Source organism: Entelurus aequoreus, linkage group LG05, assembly GCF_033978785.1.
Source record: "Entelurus aequoreus isolate RoL-2023_Sb linkage group LG05, RoL_Eaeq_v1.1, whole genome shotgun sequence".
Classification (NCBI taxonomy): Eukaryota; Metazoa; Chordata; class Actinopteri; order Syngnathiformes; family Syngnathidae; genus Entelurus; species Entelurus aequoreus.
This window is the reverse complement of record NC_084735.1, coordinates 53,196,670-53,220,009: the sequence shown is the minus strand read 5'-3', so window position 1 is coordinate 53,220,009 and position 23,340 is coordinate 53,196,670. Positions and strand designations below refer to the sequence as shown.

The following is a 23,340-nucleotide window of genomic DNA, read 5'->3' as shown; positions in this document are numbered from 1 at the left end:
CGATTTCAAAATCGATCATTGATCTTTGGCCTAGGGTGCTCTGGTACCAGGTACACCTATGAGCATCCTTATGCTTGAACATGGTGTTTGTTATCGCAAGTCCGTGACTAGCACAGAAGTTCAACAATCCACCAGATCAGGGAGACCGTTCCTCCCAATCACGCCAGTCCAAGTATCACTGTCATTGCCCATGTGCGCGTTGAAGTCCCCCAGCAAGACTATGGAATCCCCTGCCGGCGCCCCATACAGGACCCCATTCAAGGTATCCAAGAAGGCCAAATACTCTGAACTCTTGTTTGGTGCGTACGCACAAACAACAGTTTTATACTGAAATAAATACACATACAACTTATTAAATAAAATAAAGAAAAAACTACCGGCACCGGTAAAGTTTAGATCCATGAAGGAAAGAAGAAAGTGAATCAATGTTTATAACTGAATACATTTACGTACGCATAAAAACGTGTTTTCTTTTGTATTATTTTTCTAATGAATTAAGTAACGTTTATGACATCCTTTTTCCAAAACACAATATAGAATGTGAGATATAACAGGATAATGCATACATTTATCATTTGTTTTCAAAACGGTTACAAAAAAGTGGGAACCCAAAAATTTACTGTGGGACCCTATTTTTATGACTTCATGACTTGATGGGGGTCCTTGGGTAGGGTTGCAAAGGGGTGGAAAGTTTCCGGTAAATTTCCAGAAAGTTTCCGGAAATTTACTACGGGAAGTTAAGCTCGGGAAGTTTGGAAATATTGACAATTTTTTTGATTATTCAAAGTTGGACACTGTCCATGGGAATTAATGGGAATATATGGGAATTAATGGGGAATTACAATAATTATATATTATTGGGCACTTGCTGCATCTTTGTGGCATTTTTGACGTAGCTCCTTGCACAGTATTTGCAAATGTACACAGCCTTTCCGCCTACATTGGTTGGGGTGAAATGTCTCCACACATCAGATAGTGTACGTGGCATTATTCTGTTTGTATTTATTGCCACACACAGATATAAATAGTCAGCTGAACATTTGGAGTAGTCTTTAAAAATATTTTACTGATGGACAAATGAATAGAAATAGGCTAGATGAATAAATGAACACTCAATCAACATGCTAAATCAAACTATAACCTACATTCTTGTATGACAACAGAATGGCTAGCAGAACAGAAGGCAGAGGAAACTGCACGTTTTGATTTAGTATTTGCTAGTTGAACTTTACAGATCACATAAAAGATCAATTCTGATCGCTAACATTGTTAGCATAAATGAATGGGATTTAACATAGAGAAAATTAGCATCATGGCTAAAGGAGAAATATTTTCGGTTCATTATGAGACTGTGGTGGTACATAAACCTAGCTAGCTAGAGATATTGGCCCCAAAATCACTTAACAAGTACAGGAACAGCTAGCTGGATTGAGGGGAAGTCTGCTGGAGTAGTCTACACTGTAGACTGACCATACGTCCTCTTTTCCCCGGACATGTCCTCTTTTGCGGGGGTGTCCGGGGTGTCCGGGCGGGGTTTCTTAAATGCCTCAAATGTCCGGCATTTTGAATTAGGGTTGCGTGCATTTTCAACGTACGTCCAGGGTTAAGTTAAGAAAGGGTTAAAAAAAAAAACTGAAGGTGCGCGCACGTAGCAACATTCGTGAGGGAGGGGCAGAGACACAGAGCGAGAGAGCTAGTGAGTGGAGAGAGAGAGACATGAGAACAAGAAATGCCCTCCTGGCCATGACACATGGGAAGCAGAATGCACTGTGTGCAAAGCAGCAACGTATATATCTGTGGCAAATAAAGGGGCCAACGATCTACAAGCCCATATCGACACTACAAAGCACAAAACAGCTGTGCAGGGCGAGAGCTCGTCTGCTGTTTTTTGTTTCAATTTAATTAACTTGTTTTGAGGCATTATTTATGTTTACATTATATACAAGAGGTTATTTTGAATATTTCTACCTCTGCACTTTTTTTTCAGAAACTGTGAACGTTACAGAATATAAGTGTGACTTATTTTGTTATACTGTCAAGCAGTGTTGGCGTTAACGCACTTTTTGTGTCTTTTTAACGCATTGAAATCAGAAAGGACGCAGATTATTAATTTAAAACATTTTTTTTTACCATTTGTGGCCCACAGCTAATGTTTTAAAGGCCCAGGGCACATTCTAAAAATACTATTAACATAAACAAAAACATAACAAAAGTGAAATAAAAAAGCTTAAAGGTGAAATGTAATTTAGAAAAAGTTGCAATGTTGACTAATAAAACAAAGTTGTTTTTTTTCTTTCAAACAGTCATTGCTCAAAACATAATATTGAATCAAAATCAATGTTATTATGAATTATTGACCTATCAAAGGTTCCGATTACTTCACATCAAATATTCCACTTTGAAATATATTTTTGGTGGAAGATTTTGCATATTTTGTGTGTTTGCCATAAAAAACATAGTTTTGTTTGACAAAAAAGGGCGGAAAACAAAAAAAAAAAACAACATAAAAAAAACTAAAACATTTTGAAATGAGAAATAGATCCAAAGTAGTCGAGAGATTTAAGCGTTAAATATCAAATGTATGTATGCCCTGGCACACCATTATCATCATTTCATGACCCAGGCAAAACAAAACACCTTTTACACTTTTATACTGAAATAAATACACCTACAACTTATTAAATAAAAACATAGAAAAAACTACCAGCAGCGGTAAAGTTTAGATCCATGAAGGAAAGAAGAAAGTGAATGAATGTTTATAACTGAATATATTTACATATGTATATGCATTTGTTTTCTTTTGTATTATTTTTTTTAATGAATTAAGTAACGTTTATGACAACCTTTTTCCAAAACACAATATAGAATGTGAGATATAACAGGATAATGCATACATTTGTCATTTGTTTTCAAAACGCTTACAAAAAAGTGGGACCCCAAAAATTTACTTCGGTCTCCCCTAGAGGGGGGGGGGGGTTACCCACATATGCGGTCCTCTCCAAGGTTTCTCATAGTCATTCACCGACGTCCCACTGGGGTGAGTTTTTCCTTGCCCGTATGTGGGCTCTGTACCGAGGATGTCGTTGTGGCTTGTGCAGCCCTTTGAGACACTTGTGATTTAGGGCTATATAAATAAACATTGATTGATTGATTGATTGATAAACGCGCATGCGTCGTCATGCTCTGCTTTTTATCGATAGACTCATCAAATTTAATTTTTAATTATCTATAGCAGGGGTGTCAAAAGTGTGGCCCGGAGGCCATTTGTGGCCCGCAGTCAATGTTTTAAAGGCCCATGGCGCATTCTAAAAATACTATTAAAATAAACAAAAACTGTCATGACGGGGGGGGGGGGGGGGGTCGCACCTTGCTGCGAGGTTTGTTTCCCCGGGATGCAAACAGACTACTTTGGACAAGGCGTGCAGGTAAAAACATGATTTAATCTCAAACTCAAAGTACTACAAAAACAGAACACAAGGCGAAGGCACAACGCGTTGACAGCACTTGGAGCTAAACTAACACTTAGCGTAAACTATGGCAAGTAAAACTTACTAGCTGTGGCATGAATGAACAAAACTTACGCAAGGCATGAAGCGAACAATCGCATGACAAGAGCAGCATGAAACTATGGCATGAAAAGAATCAGAACAGAGCAATGTCGTCAGACCGACTAACTGGCAACTACTGGCTTGAATAATAATCTCATGATTAGCGACAGGTGTGATCCGAACAAATGAGGCAGGTGAAACTAATGAGTCGCCATGGTGACAAAACAAACAAGGAAGCGCAAACAGGAATTAATTCAGTCCAAAACTAACAGAACATAACTAAACAAAACATGCTCCGTGCAAAACAAAAAAAACAAGATCAAGAGTCATGGGAGTGTCAGCTTACAGAGTTCGTTCTCCCGGAATGCAAGACTGACGGCTCCGGACGAAGGCGTGAAGGTAGGATGAGATTTATTCAATATAAATCAGGGGTCTCAAACTCAATTTACCTGGGGGCCACTGGATGCAGAAACTGGGTGAGGCTTGGCCGCAAGAAAAGTTTCTTAAAAAAATCTAACATGCACTTTTTAATGAATTCAACTTCTTTGAATGGCTATCCCGCCCTAGCAACATACTTGCCAACCCTCCCGGTTTTTCCGGGAGACTCCCGAATTTCAGTGCCCCTTCCGACAATCTCCCTGGGCAACCATTCTCCCGAATTTGTCCCGATTTTCACCCGTACAACAATATTAAGGGCGTGCCGTGATAGCACTGCCTTTAACGTCCTTTACAACCTGTCGTCGCGTCCACTTTTTCACCATACAAACAGCGTGCCGGCCCAGTCACATGTTGTATGAGGCTTCTGCAGACTCACATAAGTGGCTGCAAGACATACTTGATCATCAGCCATACAGGTCACACTGAGGGTAGCCGTATAAACAACTTTATCACTGTTACAAATATGCGCCACACCGGGCTACAATATACACCCCCGCTACCACCTAACCCCCCCGCCCCCCACCTCAACCGACGCACGGAGGGGGACAAGGGGAGGGGTTTGATGTGTGGGGGGAAGGGTTGGGGGAGCGGGGTTTGGTGGTAGCGGGGGTGTATATTGTAGCCCGGAAGAGTTAGGGCTGCAAAGTGTTCTGGGTATTTGTTCTGTTGTGTTTATGTTGTGTTACAGTGCGGATGTTCTCCCGAAATGTGTTTGTCATTCTTGTTTGGTGTGGGTTCACAGTGTGGCGCATATTTGTAACAGTGTTAAACTTGTTTATACGGTCACCCTCAGTGTGACCTGTGTGGGTGTTGATCAAGTATGTCTTGCAGTCACTTACGTGTGTGTCCATCCATCCATCCACCTTCAAAGCACATGTAGACTGGATAGGCATACTCCTAGGCCTTCTCCAGGATTTCCGCAAGAGTAAAGAGCTGGTCAGTTGTTCCACGACCAGGACGGAATCCACATTGCTCCTCTTGAATCTGAGGTTCGACTATCAGCCGGACCCTCCTTTCCAGTACCTTGGCGTAAACTTTCCCAGGGAGGCTGAGTAGTGTGATACCCCTGTAATTAGCACAAAATCTCTGGTCCCCCTTTTTGAAAAGGGGAACCACCACCCCAGTCTGCCACTCCCTCGGCACTGTCCCAGACTTCCACGTAATGTTGAAAAGGTGTATCAACCAAGACAGCCCCTCAACACCCAGAGCCTTCAGCATTTCTGGACGGATCTCGTCAACCCCCGGAGCTTTGCCACTGTGGAGTTGTCTAACTACCTCGGTGACTTCACTCCGAGAGATCGACGTCGATCCCCCATCATCCTCAGGCTCTGCTCCTGTCAGGGAGGGTGTGTCTGATGTAGTTGGGTCCAGGAGTTCCTCCAAGTGCTCTTTCCAACGACCTACGACTTCCTCACTTGAAGTCAGCAAAGTCCCATCCTTGCCGTACAAGCTTGGATGGTTCCCTGCTTCCCCCTCCTGAGGTGCCGTATGGTCTTCCAGAACAGCTTTGGTGCCGCCCGATAGTCCTTCTCCATGGATTCCCCGAACTGCTCCCACACCCTCTGCTTAGCCTCTGCTGCCCTTCGGGCCTGTCGGTACCTTGCAACTTCCTCCGTAGTCCCCTGGGATAACATACCCTGGTAGGACTCCTTCAGTTTGACGGCTTCCCTGACCACCGATGTCCACCAGGGTGTTTGAGGGTTACCGCCCCTTGAGGCACCTAAGACATTCTGGCCCCAGCTCGCAGCTGCAGCTTTAGCAATAGAGGCTTTGAACATTGCCCATTCCTGTTCAATGTCCCCAACCTCCATAGGGATGGCAGAGAAGTCCCGCCGGAGGTGGGAGTTGAAGTCTTTCAGGACAGAGGACTCCTCCAAACGTTCCCAGTTCACCCGCACTACACGCTTGGGTTTGCCAGGTCTGTCCAGAGGTTTCCCCCGCCATCTGACCCAACTCACCACCAGATGGTGATCAGTTGACAGTTCAGCCCCTCTCTTCACCCGAGTGTCCAAAAAATACAGCCTCAGATCAGCTGATACGATTTCAAAATCGATCATTGATCTTTGGCCTAGGGTGCTCTGGTACCAGGTACACCTATGAGCATCCTTATGCTTGAACATGGTGTTTGTTATCGCAAGTCCGTGACTAGCACAGAAGTTCAACAATCCACCAGATCAGGGAGACCGTTCCTCCCAATCACGCCAGTCCAAGTATCACTGTCATTGCCCATGTGCGCGTTGAAGTCCCCCAGCAAGACTATGGAATCCCCTGCCGGCGCCCCATACAGGACCCCATTCAAGGTATCCAAGAAGGCCAAATACTCTGAACTCTTGTTTGGTGCGTACGCACAAACAACAGTTTTATACTGAAATAAATACACATACAACTTATTAAATAAAATAAAGAAAAAACTACCGGCACCGGTAAAGTTTAGATCCATGAAGGAAAGAAGAAAGTGAATCAATGTTTATAACTGAATACATTTACGTACGCATAAAAACGTGTTTTCTTTTGTATTATTTTTCTAATGAATTAAGTAACGTTTATGACATCCTTTTTCCAAAACACAATATAGAATGTGAGATATAACAGGATAATGCATACATTTATCATTTGTTTTCAAAACGGTTACAAAAAAGTGGGAACCCAAAAATTTACTGTGGGACCCTATTTTTATGACTTCATGACTTGATGGGGGTCCTTGGGTAGGGTTGCAAAGGGGTGGAAAGTTTCCGGTAAATTTCCAGAAAGTTTCCGGAAATTTACTACGGGAAGTTAAGCTCGGGAAGTTTGGAAATATTGACAATTTTTTTGATTATTCAAAGTTGGACACTGTCCATGGGAATTAATGGGAATATATGGGAATTAATGGGGAATTACAATAATTATATATTATTGGGCACTTGCTGCATCTTTGTGGCATTTTTGACGTAGCTCCTTGCACAGTATTTGCAAATGTACACAGCCTTTCCGCCTACATTGGTTGGGGTGAAATGTCTCCACACATCAGATAGTGTACGTGGCATTATTCTGTTTGTATTTATTGCCACACACAGATATAAATAGTCAGCTGAACATTTGGAGTAGTCTTTAAAAATATTTTACTGATGGACAAATGAATAGAAATAGGCTAGATGAATAAATGAACACTCAATCAACATGCTAAATCAAACTATAACCTACATTCTTGTATGACAACAGAATGGCTAGCAGAACAGAAGGCAGAGGAAACTGCACGTTTTGATTTAGTATTTGCTAGTTGAACTTTACAGATCACATAAAAGATCAATTCTGATCGCTAACATTGTTAGCATAAATGAATGGGATTTAACATAGAGAAAATTAGCATCATGGCTAAAGGAGAAATATTTTCGGTTCATTATGAGACTGTGGTGGTACATAAACCTAGCTAGCTAGAGATATTGGCCCCAAAATCACTTAACAAGTACAGGAACAGCTAGCTGGATTGAGGGGAAGTCTGCTGGAGTAGTCTACACTGTAGACTGACCATACGTCCTCTTTTCCCCGGACATGTCCTCTTTTGCGGGGGTGTCCGGGGTGTCCGGGCGGGGTTTCTTAAATGCCTCAAATGTCCGGCATTTTGAATTAGGGTTGCGTGCATTTTCAACGTACGTCCAGGGTTAAGTTAAGAAAGGGTTAAAAAAAAAAAACTGAAGGTGCGCGCACGTAGCAACATTCGTGAGGGAGGGGCAGAGACACAGAGCGAGAGAGCTAGTGAGTGGAGAGAGAGAGACATGAGAACAAGAAATGCCCTCCTGGCCATGACACATGGGAAGCAGAATGCACTGTGTGCAAAGCAGCAACGTATATATCTGTGGCAAATAAAGGGGCCAACGATCTACAAGCCCATATCGACACTACAAAGCACAAAACAGCTGTGCAGGGCGAGAGCTCGTCTGCTGTTTTTTGTTTCAATTTAATTAACTTGTTTTGAGGCATTATTTATGTTTACATTATATACAAGAGGTTATTTTGAATATTTCTACCTCTGCACTTTTTTTTCAGAAACTGTGAACGTTACAGAATATAAGTGTGACTTATTTTGTTATACTGTCAAGCAGTGTTGGCGTTAACGCACTTTTTGTGTCTTTTTAACGCATTGAAATCAGAAAGGACGCAGATTATTAATTTAAAACATTTTTTTTTACCATTTGTGGCCCACAGCTAATGTTTTAAAGGCCCAGGGCACATTCTAAAAATACTATTAACATAAACAAAAACATAACAAAAGTGAAATAAAAAAGCTTAAAGGTGAAATGTAATTTAGAAAAAGTTGCAATGTTGACTAATAAAACAAAGTTGTTTTTTTTCTTTCAAACAGTCATTGCTCAAAACATAATATTGAATCAAAATCAATGTTATTATGAATTATTGACCTATCAAAGGTTCCGATTACTTCACATCAAATATTCCACTTTGAAATATATTTTTGGTGGAAGATTTTGCATATTTTGTGTGTTTGCCATAAAAAACATAGTTTTGTTTGACAAAAAAGGGCGGAAAACAAAAAAAAAAACAACATAAAAAAAACTAAAACATTTTGAAATGAGAAATAGATCCAAAGTAGTCGAGAGATTTAAGCGTTAAATATCAAATGTATGTATGCCCTGGCACACCATTATCATCATTTCATGACCCAGGCAAAACAAAACACCTTTTACACTTTTATACTGAAATAAATACACCTACAACTTATTAAATAAAAACATAGAAAAAACTACCAGCAGCGGTAAAGTTTAGATCCATGAAGGAAAGAAGAAAGTGAATGAATGTTTATAACTGAATATATTTACATATGTATATGCATTTGTTTTCTTTTGTATTATTTTTTTTAATGAATTAAGTAACGTTTATGACAACCTTTTTCCAAAACACAATATAGAATGTGAGATATAACAGGATAATGCATACATTTGTCATTTGTTTTCAAAACGCTTACAAAAAAGTGGGACCCCAAAAATTTACTGTGGGACCCCATTTTTATGACTTGATGGGGTCCCTGGGACCCCATTTTGAAAATTCCTAGCGCCAACACTGCTGTCAACAGAGGAGAAAAAATGCTTTATTTAAAAAAAAAATTTTATAAAGCAAGTTCGAGTATCATTGGCAAATTTTCACCTACTCCCGGCCTTGGCACGCATATATGTGTCCTCTTTTTGGGATTTCAGAATATGGTCAGCCTAGTCTACAGTCATACAGTAACAAGCAATTACACCTCTATTAAACTTAAATACCATAGGTCAAATATATTTACCCCAGTAATATCATCAACACTTACCTGACTGGATGAAGTCCTTGGGCTCAAATACTAGAGTGGCCTCAATAGCCCTGCTGTAGTGTGTAGCATGCTGGGAATTATCTGTGCATGTGATGGAAGAATGCACTTCACATGTGATGGAGGAATGCACAGTGCAGGGTTGAAATTCTACTGAATTTGCATTAAATCAGGTTGTTTTAGCTAATAATCATACTGCAAGATCTAGCATGTTGCATTCAATGTTTATTCCCATTAATTCTCATATATTCCCGTTAGTTCCCATGGAAAGTTTCCGACTTTGAATATTCCCACAATTTTGCAACCCTATCCCTGGGACCCCATTTGGAAAATTCCTAGCGCCAACACTGGGGAGGTTTATGTTGTTTCCATTGGTTTTTTCTTGTCCTGACATGGGATCTGAGCCGAAGATGTCGTTGTGGCTTGTGCAGCCCTTAGATACATTTGTGATTAAGGGCTAAATAAGTCAACTTTGATTGATTAATTTTCCAATTGCATCGATAAAGGTTCATAAAATTATTTGTCAAATCTGATCTTTTTATGTGGCCGTTCACATTACTGAAAATATTGGATTTCTAGAGTGAATGCAACCTGACCTGTATGCAGACATGATGTCACATGCACTGTAGTGTTACAGATGTAAACATGGCTTCAACATGGCTTAAGTAGGCCGACTCGCACATTTGTGGCTATTTTAAGGATTCTGTGCAATCAAAGTAAACATTTTCTGAAACGAGTTATTGCGTGTCAAAGATTAAGAAGGAAAAGGACAAATATTTTGGCTCTGGCAGTTTTTTACGGGATATTTTGCTTCAATGTCTGTTTTACATATATTGTATTGTAATTGATAATTATCTTTTAAACTCCATGTTCAACATTTGTTTAACAGATTAAAACTCCAATTAGGGTTTTATTTTTTGTGTTTAAATCAGTGGTTGTTAACCTTGTTGGAGGTACCGAACCCCACCAGTTTCATATGCGCATTCACCAAACCCTTCTTTAGTGAAAAAAAATATGTTTTTTTTTTCAAATTCAAGACAAAGTTATATGTTTTTTGGTAACACTTTAGTATGTGGAACATATTCTAAGTAACAAAGACTTAATTTAGAGTGTTTTGGACACTAGGGGAACATATTCTAAGTAACAAAGACTTAATTTAGAGTTATTTGGTTAGGGTTAGGGGGTTAGGGCCAGGGTTATAATAAGGCCATGCCGAATAAGGCATTAATAAGTACTTAATAATGACTAGTTAAGAGCCAATATGTTTCTTATTTGCATGTTAATAAGCAACTAATTAATGGTGAATATGTTCCCCTACTAAAGTGTTACAATGTTTTTTTACTGGTGCACAAAATGAACCGTGCATGAACATCACCTTGTTCAAACAACAAAACCAACACAGTGCATAAACTCACAACAAATTACACACCTGCAAATCAGTCTGACTTCTGCTGTTGCCGTATTCGTTTTACGCCGATAGGGAGAAGTTTTTATTTACACGGTAAGTCGGGTGTGTCTTGACCTCCGCCGAACCCCTGAGCCCGACTCACCAAACCCCTAGGGTTCGATCGAACCCAGGTTAAGAACCACTGGTTTAAATCATGTCTATTATTTAAAGCTCAAAAGAAACTTGGAACTCCTAACAGAAAATTGGTAACAAAAAGGTTTTTATTGTGTTTTATCAAAAGCAGAAATATCCTCCAATTGTGGAGGAAGCCACAGCACTTATGTCTTCTTACTGTTTCCATTGTCAACAATCTTGTGGTGTTCCTCACCAGAATCTTTAAAGATCTTGTCTCTGTAGTATTGAAGCTCTTTAATGCTTTCGCCGATGTCCTCCAAGGCTCTGAAAAAGAAAATTAAATATGTTACCATTTACATAACTATCTATCTACACTGCAAAAAGTCAGTGCTGGGGCCCATTTTATTTTCTATCTACATAAATAATCTTTGTAATAATTTGTCAAATGCAATGTACCATTTTTATGCAGACGACACCATTATTTATTGCTGTTCAACCTCCATCACTCAGGCTTTTGAGTTTTTACAAGCTGCTTTTGATGTCATCCAGGCTCGCTTATTTGATCTTAAATTGGTTTTAAATACAGATAAAAGCAAGGTAATGGTTTTCTCTCATTCAAGGGTGCTACTGGAAAATATTCCAAATATTGTAACATCAAATGGAAACCCTATAGAGCAGGTCTTAAATTACAAGTACTTGGGTTTTACTCTTGATCAGGAGCTTTCATTTAAAGCCCATATTAACAACTTGGTCTCTAAGCTTAGGGTAAAGCTTGGTTTGTTTTTTAGAAATAAAAACTGCTTCTCTCTTAAAGTCAGAAAGAAATTGGTGACAGCAACTATCTTGCCTGTAATTGATTATGGAGACGTGCTTTATTTTAGTGCTTCATCTAAATGCCTCCAGTCCTTGGACACTGTTTTTCATTCAGCACTAAGATTTGTTACTGGCTGTCGTAGTCTCACCCACCATTGTCAACTGTATATGAAGTCAGACTTATCTTCATTGAGTGCACGCAGATACACACATTGTCTGACTTGAATTTATAAGGCTCTTTTAGGTTTAATACCTCCATACTTGTGTACTCTGTTACAAAGAAAAAGCAGCTCTTACGCATTACGTTCTAACAATTTGTATGTTTTAACTGTTCCTCATGTACGGACTGAATTTGGCAAAAGAGCTTTTGGCATTGCTGCCCCTATGGCATGGAATGAATTGCAGACGAAACTGAAACTTACAGAACTACTTCCATTTGGAGCCTTCCGTTCTGTCCTGAGGGACAAACAGCGAGAGACGTTTGCACAGTGCCTGTGTTTTTAAAGATGTAAATCTCTGTTGTTTTACAGTTCTCTTATGTATTTTAAAATGTATGTCTTAATGTATTTATTTTGAAACTGCTCTGTGACATGTGCTGTTGACCTCTTGGCCAGGTCACCCTTGTGAAAGAGATCTTGATCTCAATGGGTTTTCTTATCTGGTTAAATAAAGGTTCTAGTGTTCAAAAACAAGAAAACAAAATACAAAAATGAGGGGTATTTTATTTGAACTAAGCAAAATTATCTGCCAATAGAACAAGAACATTTGGCTTGTCAAGACTTTCCAAAACAAGTAAAATTAGCTAACTTCAATGAACCCAAAAATACCTTAAAATAAGTATATTCTCACTAATAACAAGTGCACTTTTCTTGGTAGAAAAAAAAAAGAGACCTTTTTGCTCAATATGTTAAAAAATATTCTTAAATTAAGTAAATGCTAGTGCCATTATCTTGACATAATGATATGCACTAGGCATTACATTTACTTATACTAAAAACTAATGTATTGTTCTAAATGGAAAGGCAACAAGGCAACCGCTTGTTACTCTCTGGGTCTCCTTGCTGCTCAGGCAAATCATATTATCTAAAAATGCATTTTTCCATCGATAACATGACATCATCGCGCCAAGTGCGTGCTCTTTCAGTCAATTAGAGCGCATATATACAGCCCGGCTCCCGGCCAAAAAATTTTTAATTGTAATTTTGAAGAATTTATCTGAATGTGTATGAACTATTTCTGTTCAAAATTGTTAGAAATGTCACATGTTAAATGTTTAAATATTACTGTAACTGTCAGTTTACTGTACTGTGCCAACTGTACTACTATATTGAGTACGTATTTTCTATTTTTTCATTGAAAATAAAACAGCAAAGTCCATTTGGCCGTCATCTGTTTTAATTATGAGACACGATTGTGTCAAAGTCATGATTTTTTTTTTCATGCTTGAAATCAGAATTGATTACTTTAAAAAGGTAGTTTTATACTTGTGAGTGTTGATGACACAGCTTTGCAACACTTGATATTCTAGTTTCAAGCATGTTTTACTCAATATAGCTCATCAAATCTCAGCAACAAGCTGTAATATCTTACTGTGATCATTTAGGACTAAAACACTTAAAACAAGTAAAACACTAACATAAAATCTGCTTAGTGAGAAGAATGATCGTATCAGACAGAAAATAAGCAAATATCACCCTTATTTGAGATATTTAATCTTACTTAGATATTAGTTTTTGCAGTGTAGCCATCTATCTCCTTCCTCTTATCCGAAGTCAGGTCGCGGGTGCAGCAACCTAGGCAGAGAAGCCCAGACTTCCCTCTACCCAGCAAATCCCGAGGCATTCCCAGGCCAACTGGGAGACATAGTCTCTCCAACATGTCCTGGGTCCTCCCCATGGCCTTCTACCGGTTGGATGCGCTTTAACACCTCCCTAGGTAGGCGTCCGGGGGCATTATGACCAGACACCTGAACCACCTCATCTGGCTCCCCTCAAGGTGGAGGAGCAGCGGCTTTACTCTGAGCTCTTCCCAAATGACAGCACTTCTCACCCTATCTCTAAGGAAGAGCCCTCTCACCTGACGAAGGAAGCTCATTTCAGCCGCTTGTACTAGTCCTCTCGGTCATAACCCAAAGCTCATCACCATAGGTGAGGATAGGAACATAGATCGACCCGAAAATTAAGAGCGTTGCCTTCCGGCTCAGCTCCTTTTTCACCACGACAGACTGATGTAGGGTTCGCATCACTGCAGACACTGCACCAATCTGCCTGTCAATCTCACAATCCACTCTTGCTTCACTCATGAACAAGACCCCAAGGTAATTGAACTCCTCCACCTGGGGCAGGTTCTCTTCCCCAACCCGGAAATGGCACTCCATCCTTTTCCTGGCAAAAACTATGGACTTAGGCTTGGAAGTGCTCATTTTCATCCGTTGAACTGATCCAGTGAGAGAGGAAGATCCTGGCCAGATGAAGCCATCAAGACCACATCATCCGCAAAAAGCAGAGACCTAATCCTGCAGCCACCAAACCCGATCCCCTCACCGCCCTGACTGTGCCTAGAAATTCTGTCCATAAAAGTTGTAAATAGAATCCGTGATAAAAAGAAGCCAAGGCAGAGTCCAACCCCCACTGGAAACGGGGTGACTCACTGCTGGCAACTAAGCTCTGACATTACACTGATCATACAGGGAATGGACTGTCACAATCAGGCAGTCCGATACCCCATACTCTCTGAGCACTCCACACAGGACTTCCCGAGGTACACGGTCGAATGCCTTCTCCAAGTCCACAAAACATATGTATACTAGTTGGGCAATTACAAAACTAATGACATCTGAATAATAAGAGCATCTAAAACATCCCATTACCGGTACATTTTTGAATTTTCCAATACTGGGACAAATATGGAAAGTCTTTGCACTTTTGTAATAACACTATTTTCATATTTTGACAAGGGATGTGCAATATTTTTTCTTTTTCAAGCGAATACCAATACAGATAACTTCTTGCTTCTCAAGACCGAAGCAACTTATTTATGTTTTATTTCTTAAATTGTTTATTACACAGGTAACATACAAGTATAATAGGAAAATAAATGCTGTTTCATTTTATCCGTTAAAATATATCCAATTATATTTCCAATCTGTAAAACATGAGAAAATGTCGTCTAAACCTCCACAAAATGCCAAAATTTCAGACGGTCATTTTGAATATTCCACTCTAAATGCCTTTGGCAATTTGCGTACGTTCGGAATCTGATGACGTCACAGTGGGAAGGGATCAGCACTCTACCAACAATCAGCAGATCAGTGATACTGGAAATATGCAAAAAAAAAAAGGTGCTGTTGATCATTCACAATCCTTACGTAACATTCTGCATTCTGAAATGAATAACACAAGTCATCTAAAAATCGAGTCAATGGGGGCTCCTTTATTGTGCCTTCTTCTTGCTTTTAATAGCATGGAAAATTGTAACTTTATCTTAAGTCCACTCTGAGTGCTTATTTGTCCGCTAAGCGCTTGATCCGGTGACGGCGCCGCAACCGAACATAAAGTTACGTGCAACAAAGGTAGCGGAATATGGTACCTTTTTGATTTTACGTGAATGGGTACCCGGTAGTACCGATGGAATTCGGGCTGCACCTATGTATGTATGAAATTCGGTACCCATCCCTAATCGTAGCAATGCTGGCTTTTCAGGTGGCTAATAAGGTTTATTGTGTTGAAGCGCAATGATTTTTTCTCTCCTTTTTCTGTATTTTAGCAATTTTCCCTGCCCTGTGTTCTTATTTTTCATTCTACACGACCTGTTTTGGCATGTTTTACTGTTTTCTTGAACCTCTGCTCAAAGCACTGACTCTCTCACCTGTTGCTGATTGAAGATCAGGAGACACACTTTCATTACGGATTATAACCAAGGAGGTATCTTATGCGTCTTAACCGGCACCGTCCATTGGACAACGTCGGTTCGTTGTACACTGTGCGGATGTATAAGGTTTGGTTTTTGCTACATACAAGAGCGTTTTTGTCTCTGGCTCTAATTTTCTATTTCTGCCCACATTTTTTATTCACCCAGGTTCCATTGCTTTGTCCAAGCGAGTGCGACCTATTTTTTCCATTGTAAAAAAATATTTTTTTTACCTGCACATTGCCTACCCTCTCTGCATCCTGGTTTCATTTTTTTTAAGTGCCAAGATTTTTAATATGCATATTTCCGAGCACTAAATAACTTAGTTACTACAGCATGAGTTATTTCTTACCTGTGGGTTGCCTTTTTGTGAGGCACCATCTTATATTCCACTGAGAACCACCTCCTTAAAAGTTAAACAACAACAAATTAAAAGCTTTCCAATTATAGTGTCACTTGTCACAATGAACATGATAAAATATTTTAACATCACAATCACCTGCAAAGCTCCTTGATGGTACTGACATCAATTATTCTGTAGTGGAGGTGACTCATGAACTGGGGCATATATTTGTTCAGGAACCGTTTGTCGGCATGCACAGAATTTCCTGCACAGAAAGGAATAATGATGCATAAAAAAAAGAAACCAAAGATAAAATTCTGCTGCTGCAGCAGAAAGCAGCTCACCAGCTAAGGGGCACTGTCCAGGTGGCGTGTGATGCCTGACGAATGATAGAAATTCACTCTCTGCTCGTTCCAATGTGATTTTACTGTCTCGTACAGCCTGAGTCAATCCTGACTGAGAAAAGAACATTTCATCATAAATACTGTTGTTCCTGAGGGCGTTTCAGTGTTATAACTTCACCTTTATCATTAGTTTTTAAGCCAAAATGCATCCGTTCTCCCTTTTCTGTATACACACCTTGTCTGTTTGTAAGTACTCCGTGATTGTGCGCTGCCAAACATGCTCGTCAACCAGCAATGACACAACGTGACGACGACGGGGGGCGGCGGGGTGGGGTACCGGTACTTTTTAGAGGCGGTATAGTACCGAATATGTTTAATTAGTATCGCGGTACTATACTAATACCGGTATACCGTACAACCCTAGTTAACACTCACAACTTTCGTTGAGCCCATGGTGGATTATTTTACAGTTGTACTCAATACAAAAAACGCACAGAGACTGAATCACCAGATTTCGCAGAATGGTACAAAGTTTGTCACACACAATGTTTGGCCATCCGATAAGAGAGACGGTATAAGAAAACTGGGACAAATTATTGGCGAAAACTGTCTCCTTTACGAAGAGTGGAACATACGAAAACAGAAGTTTGGCTTTACCAGGCTGCGACGTAAAGCTTTGTGCCTATGCACGCATGTAAATGATGATCCGTCCCTTCAGGATTTCGCTGGCTTTTTTGTAAACGACTGAATTTATGGCAGCTTTTTCAGAAAGTTGCCTCTAAAATTGCAATGTTCTGAGGCTTTTTTCTTACCTCAATAACATTAAATAAACTTGTGATTCTATGAATTTGTTAACAATGTTTTAAGTGATCTTTTTAACTTAACCACAAAAAGCACATGATTTCAACAACAATTGGAAAACAAATACTGTATTGATGTTTTACTCGTTTTAAACCACACAGACTTAAAAGCAAAGACTCGATTGCAGCAAAAGCACATACTTAGCGTTCATTGTCAAAATACTGTTCTGTTTTAAAGTAATTATGAATAATAATAGTCATAAAAACTTCTAATTACAGAAAGAAACACCACCAAAGACTTACTAATTGCCATGATCTGTGGTCTGGATCATGTTTTTTGTTATTTTCGGTTTAAAACTCCAATTAGTTCCTGTTTGCGCTCCCTTGTTTGTTTTAGTTTCCATGATGACTGATTAGTTCACCTGTCTCATGTGTTTGACTCACGCACCTGCTTTAATCAGAGACTATTATTTAAGCCTGTTTTGCCAGTTAGTCGTCCTGGTGACACTACTCTGTATTTGCTCTGTACATGTTCTTTTCATGCTCTGCTCATGCTGATATTCTTGCGATTGCTCTTTTCATGCTTCATGCCATGCCACGTAAGTTTTGTTTATTCAAGCCACAGTTTAGTGAGTTTTTTAGTTTCATGTAGTGATGGGTTGATGAAGCGTCATGAAGCGTTTCGACACATAGCAAAACTATATTGATACTGTGGCGATAGTGTGTCACTAAATACTGACATCTGCTGGACATTAAAAATCCCTACAGGCAACCTATGGACCGACTCAACTGACACTGATTTTATGACCTGGTATATACAATAATATAAACCAAGTCATTGTATTTCATTTAGGATTATTTCATATCTTCATTTAAATAAAAATATATTTTTATCTTTTTTAGATACAGTCAATAAATAATGTGAACATGTATCATAACATGGAAATCTAAGAGAAAGTGTTGAGAATGAGGATGCTTGTAGACTGGGAATGTTTTATTTATTTTTTTTACACATTTTTATTTAAAAAAAACAACAGTTTTTTCCAATGTATTACATTTTAGATGATTTCTCTTCTTAGTTATTGTTTCTCTGGCTGTAGAAAAGACCCGCTCACAGGGCACAAAGGAGGCGTCAGTGCGACAGTTCGCGTATCGGTCACGTGACCGAGACAGCTCATGATCGGTCACGTGACTTTCTAAACGCGGTACGCGCACCGACACAGGGTTTTGCTCTATGAGCTCGACGCATGCGCCGATGCATCGGTGTTGTCCTAAGTTTTTTGCCTTAGCTTTTGCGTGCGTTAGGCACGCTCGCCTTCGTGTTGTTTTCTGTTTTTGTAGTACTTTGAGTTCAAGATTAAATCATGTTTTTACCTGCACGCCTTGTCCAGAGTAGTCCGTTTGCATTGGGAGAACGAACCGTAGTGAGCTGCGAACCCCGCATGACACTTATTGTCTGCTGTCTGCTCTGTCGTCCAAAAGTTGTAGACATTCTCTGTGTTTGTCATTCATTTATGTTCCAACACATTTACCCCGCACGTTAAGAGCATTTCTGACTGTTGAGAGCAATTTACAGCGCTAATTATTGTTGATAAATGAGAGATTATTTTCACACATCAACATCTCCAACAAATGATAAATGCTGCCTCTTAGCTATGTTCCTAATTGTCTTACAATGGATAAATAAATGTTATAAAAAATGTATGTAAATACATGTAATCTAGAAAGTCAGTGTTTGTATATTACCCAAAAGGCTTAGCGCTTTAGACAGGAACAGGAAGTGGGTCTGAGCTACACGGGAGGTGACAATTGTGCCGTTTGAGCAACAAAGAGTTGATATATTGTTACACGTTGTTGTCCCTCCTTCGTTTACACAAGAAACAAAAAAGTTTTAATCAGACAAGTTGATATGGGCTTTTAAGCGTAGCTCAAGAGACAATTTTGATTGGCCAAAATTTGCTGGGAAGTTGCAGGAATTGGACAAAGTTGCGAGGCTGTGCAAAATTTGCGGGTATTGGTAACATTTGTGTGAATTGGCGTGATTGGGGATTCCTAGAGGGACTCATAAACACAAGCAAATTGCACAAATGAAAACAATTCAGAAATCAAAGGTTGTTGTTTAAGATGTTTTGTTATAATTAAATAATTTAAAGTGACTGTTTACACAAATGCCTAGAGGGCGCTAACTTTTAAATGTATTTTACACAGTATATTCCGCCCTCTTACGACTTCGAGAATGTAATGACGTACACTAGTCTAGTACATAAACTGTATAAGGCTTGCACGCGCATTAGCTTTAGGTGTTGTTAGCTAATAATAGCGATTTGGATAATTAGTCTTATCTGTCATTGAATGTATAGTCCATCTTAACAACAGCATGACTGCAACTTGTTTGTTGCTTCTCTTGGACTGTTTTTATGTGTGCACGCGCTGCCTACGCCTACGTGTGGATGAGACAGGGTGAGTGACCACTGTAAAGACCAAACATTTTATTCGGGCCAGTACATTTTTTTATAACACAAACTTAGTCGTCGTGAAAATAGAGACAATTGTAAAACAAATGTTTTCTGTTAAACCACACATAAGCTAGCCGCTGGTGTTTTTGTTATACTTTTTGCATTGAATAATGTTACTGTGTTATATTTTCCTTGTGTAATGTTTTGCACAAAAGCAAAATGAAAAACACAGACTTACAGGTATTTATAGGTAATTTTGATATAATTTTACAGATAATTGAGCTAATATTTTATGAGATTTGCAGACATCCCACTGACAGTTTGAGATCCAAATTTTTGTTACAACTTTTAATGCATGTTTTGTTTTTCAGGACTCCAAACTGTTCGACTTTAGCAGCATTTGACTGGAGTGTTTGCAACCCACTTAGCTTACCATGCCGTGCTGCTTCTGACACCACTCTGGCATGGCCTCCAGTAGTTCATCAGGCTGCTTTATAATCAAGTTGGGCCCCTGCCAAACAAAAAAAAAACTGTCTTAAAAGGAAGATAAAGAGAACCAGCAGTCACAGCATTTTTTAGGGGTTACTACCTCAGCCAAAATGTTTAAGTTGCCGTCTGTAATAATGCACGCCATTTCGATGATTTTGTCCTTGTCCACGTCCAAGCCTGTCATCTGGAGAACACAAACAACACATGAGTCATTTGCATGCATGTTATTGGAGATGACAAAAAAGTAACTTTTTACACTAATGTTCATACAGACAAAGGATAACAAAAAGGATGAGGTAAAAGATCACATCAATTCACACTTTTCCATAATTACACTCGACGTTTTAAGCGCAATCAGAGTGGCCTCGTTTCCACTGCACACCAAATCTGATTTTTATTTTGCAAGTTCAAACGCTCCAAAGTGCTTCAAATCTGATCTTTTGGCGTCAGATTCAGGCCACATCAGGAGGTAGTCCTGAATCCAATTGGAATCTGACTTTTTCAAATGTGACTGCAGTCTATAAACGCAATGCGACCTGAATGTGATTTATTTCCTAGAGCTTTGGGGTAAGCTACGTCACTCATCACAACATCCGGTTTCGGTTTTTAATTAAGACAACCGAATTTTCGTGTGCATTACTTGTTAATATTGTGCAAATAATAGGCTATATGTAATAAATGAAAATATATTTTGATTCCGAACAAATTGCGATTGTTGAAAGACCGGAATTGACGCTGCGGTGCATTTGCTTACATCCATCCTTCCATCAATTTCTACCGCTTGTCCCTTACGGGGTCGCGGGGGGTGCTGGAGCCTATCTCAGCTGCACTTGGGCGGAAGACGCGGTACTCCCTGGACAAGTCGCCACCTCATCGCAGGGCCAACATGTGAGTTGAAAAATAAAGCTCCCGTAGATCCACGCTGATGTCCGTGTCTCTAGGTTGGGTGTTCAAACCCCGGCCGAGTAATACCAAAGACTATAAAAATGGGACCCATTACTTGACAATCCGCATCAAGGGTTGGAATTGGGGGTTAAATCACCAAAAATGATTCCCGGGCGCGGCCACTGCTGCTGCTCACTGCTCCCCTCACCTCCCAGGGGGTGATCAAGGGTGATGGGTTAAATGCAGAGAAAAATTTCACCATACCTAGTGTGATACTGGTACTTTAACTTTTTTATACTTAACAGTCATCAAAAAGATTACAACCATCCCAAATATATTACACTATATACATCCTTTCATACATTATATTATTGGGATGGCGTGGTGCATTTGGGAGAGTGGCCGTGCCAGCAACCTGAGGGTTCCTGGTTTGATCCCCAGCTTTTACCAACCGAGTCGCGTCCGTTGTGTCCTTGAGCAAGACACTTCGCCCTTGCTCCTGATGGGTCGTGGTTAGTTAGCGCCTTGCATGGCAGCTCCCGCCATCAGTGTGTGAATGTGTGTGTGAATGGGTGAATGTGGAAATAGTCTCAAAACGCTTTGAGTACATTGAAAGTAGAAAAGCGCTATACAAGTATAACCCATTTACAATTATATTACCTTCACGTAAAAAACACTCATTTTGAAGGTGTTTTTTTTGTGTGTTTACCGATATATTTTCAAAGCTCCTGCAGCTTTTATCTCCAGTACGCCTGTACAAATTGAGTAAACAGTATAACGTTTGTTTTTCCACGGTGGTACGCATACTGAACAAATACAATGGCCCCTATCTTGAAATAGTTTTCCAGTTTGTAAGCAAGCTAAAACAAACCGATGTATAAATGCTTAGACGTTCTGTATAATAACAGAACAATGCCTGCCTACCATGAATTGATTTACGTGGACCCCGACTTAAACAAGTTGAAAAACTTATTCGGGTGTTACCATTTAGTGGTCAATTGTACGGAATATGTACTGTACTGGGCAATCTACTAATAAAAGTTTCAATCAATCAAAAAGTGTCAAGTTTACGTTAAAGATGAAGACAACAATATTAGTCGTGCAATGTTAACGTTCACACATCGTGTCGTTAAACATTATTATGCCTCTTTGCTTTTTCTGCTGTTCTTACTTGCCTCAAGATCCACCCACACCATCTTCTGGGACAAAGTGGTGCTCATATTTTTTCTACAGCGCCTTGTGATTTGAAAACCGAAAGTAAAAAGGCGGCAATTGAAAAGAAGCATGGATTTCAGGACTGGCAAGTCACCAGGCTAGTGGAAAGTAAACTCAACTGTACCGGAAATGCTAAGCGGAAGTGACGTCAGTCATTCAGGCGACATTTGTATATATATTATAATAATGATTTTAATGACATTAAGGCCTACATAAATGATAACCAGTCGAATAAGGATATTTAATAGAACTGGATTCATGTGGGGAGAATCTAATCCCTTCTAATCTAGATTTGACAGATGCGCCGCGAGAAATGCAGAAGAAGAAGAAAAAGTAGAACAAGGAGAAGGAAGGCAAATGCGGTCGAGTTTTGACAGCTAAATAACCTGTCTAAGACTGACTTTTTTTAAGTATACTCTTTGTTTTACATGTGCTCTTATTTACTTATGTGCTTTGTCATTAACATGTTGTTTTAAAAGCCATTGTGACAGTTTTACACTCTAGGCAGTAGGTGGCGGTAATTCACCTTAGTGTTGGTTTAACAATTGCCAATAAATATCAAAGAGGAAGAAGACTCGCAAGACAAGAACGAAGTACAATCACTTTATTGAAGACGTGACGGACGTAACTGGCGATAAATAACATTTCGACATGGAGACAATAGTAGAAAAGCTGGAGGTCATGGTGAGTATAATGCAACCTTTGAATACAACTTTCTCTATTGTGATTTCCCTTTTGCACGTAATTCTACCGATCCCTGTGGGCAGCTACCATGTTTTCAAATTCTCGCGCGTTTTGAAGACGTTACATACCGTGACACAGACACTCTACATTGACAATGTCATTTATTTCCACCTCATAAAGCGGCCGTGGAAATAAAACTTTTTGTTTTAAGACCAAGCTGCACAGTTCTATCTTTTTTTCTCTGTCTTCACAGCTTTTATTTGTTGGCCATCAGCTAACTACGGTGGCCGAGGTCGATCACAACAGTTGCAACTTGTAAACGCCACAACACCACTAGGGCTGCAACTAGCGATTCATTTGATATTCGATTAATCTGTCGATTATTACTTCGATTAATAATCGGATAAAAGAGACAAACTACATTTCTATCCTTTCCAGTATTTTATTGGAAAAAAACCAGCATACTGGCACCATACTTATTTTGATTATTGTTTCTCAGTAAATAAATAAAAATTGCCTCTGCGCATGCGCATAGCATAGATCCAACGAATCGATGACTAAATTAATCGCCAACTATTTTTAGAATTGATTTTAATCG

General features: G+C 39.6%; 2 protein-coding genes across 5 annotated transcripts in view; one reads left to right on the top strand and one right to left on the bottom strand.

Moving 5' to 3' along the window:
* Positions 1–10,932: 10,932 nt before the first annotated feature.
* Positions 10,933–22,185, bottom strand: smfn (small fragment nuclease). The gene is made up of 7 exons (XM_062048383.1): positions 22,019–22,185; positions 20,059–20,142; positions 19,903–19,980; positions 16,214–16,325; positions 16,026–16,134; positions 15,879–15,932; positions 10,933–11,128 (listed from the first exon to the last, which is right to left on the bottom strand). Exons 1-7 carry the CDS (start codon positions 22,127–22,129, stop codon positions 11,008–11,010), a joined length of 669 nt encoding a protein of 222 aa, XP_061904367.1. The 5' UTR covers positions 22,130–22,185; the 3' UTR covers positions 10,933–11,007.
* Positions 22,186–22,317: 132 nt separating this feature from the next.
* The window catches only part of ska2 (spindle and kinetochore associated complex subunit 2), a 28,359-nt gene continuing 27,336 nt past the window's right edge, over positions 22,318–23,340 (top strand). Inside the window, exon 1 of one of the 4 annotated variants that reach the window (XM_062046434.1) lies at positions 22,318–22,742. In XM_062046434.1, coding sequence (XP_061902418.1) covers positions 22,710–22,742 — 33 coding nt within the window. In that variant the 5' untranslated portion in view covers positions 22,318–22,709. The remainder of the gene's footprint in view (positions 22,743–23,340) is intronic. The other 3 variants (XM_062046436.1, XM_062046435.1, XM_062046437.1) reach the window with 3 other exon arrangements.

What these genes read in the sequence shown, in the direction of transcription:
- smfn (XM_062048383.1), bottom strand. Translation starts at nt 22,129, where the DNA reads ATGCTTCTTTTCAATTGCCGCCTTTTTACTTTCGGTTTTCAAATCACA. An exon ending in ACTTAAACATTTTGGCTGAG is followed by an intron (nt 19,981 to 20,058) that starts GTAGTAACCCCT and finishes TTTGTTTGGCAG; the next exon opens with GGGCCCAACTTGATTATAAA. An exon ending in GTCAGAAGCAGCACGGCATG is followed by an intron (nt 16,326 to 19,902) that starts GTAAGCTAAGTG and finishes TTCTTTTCTCAG; the next exon opens with TCAGGATTGACTCAGGCTGT.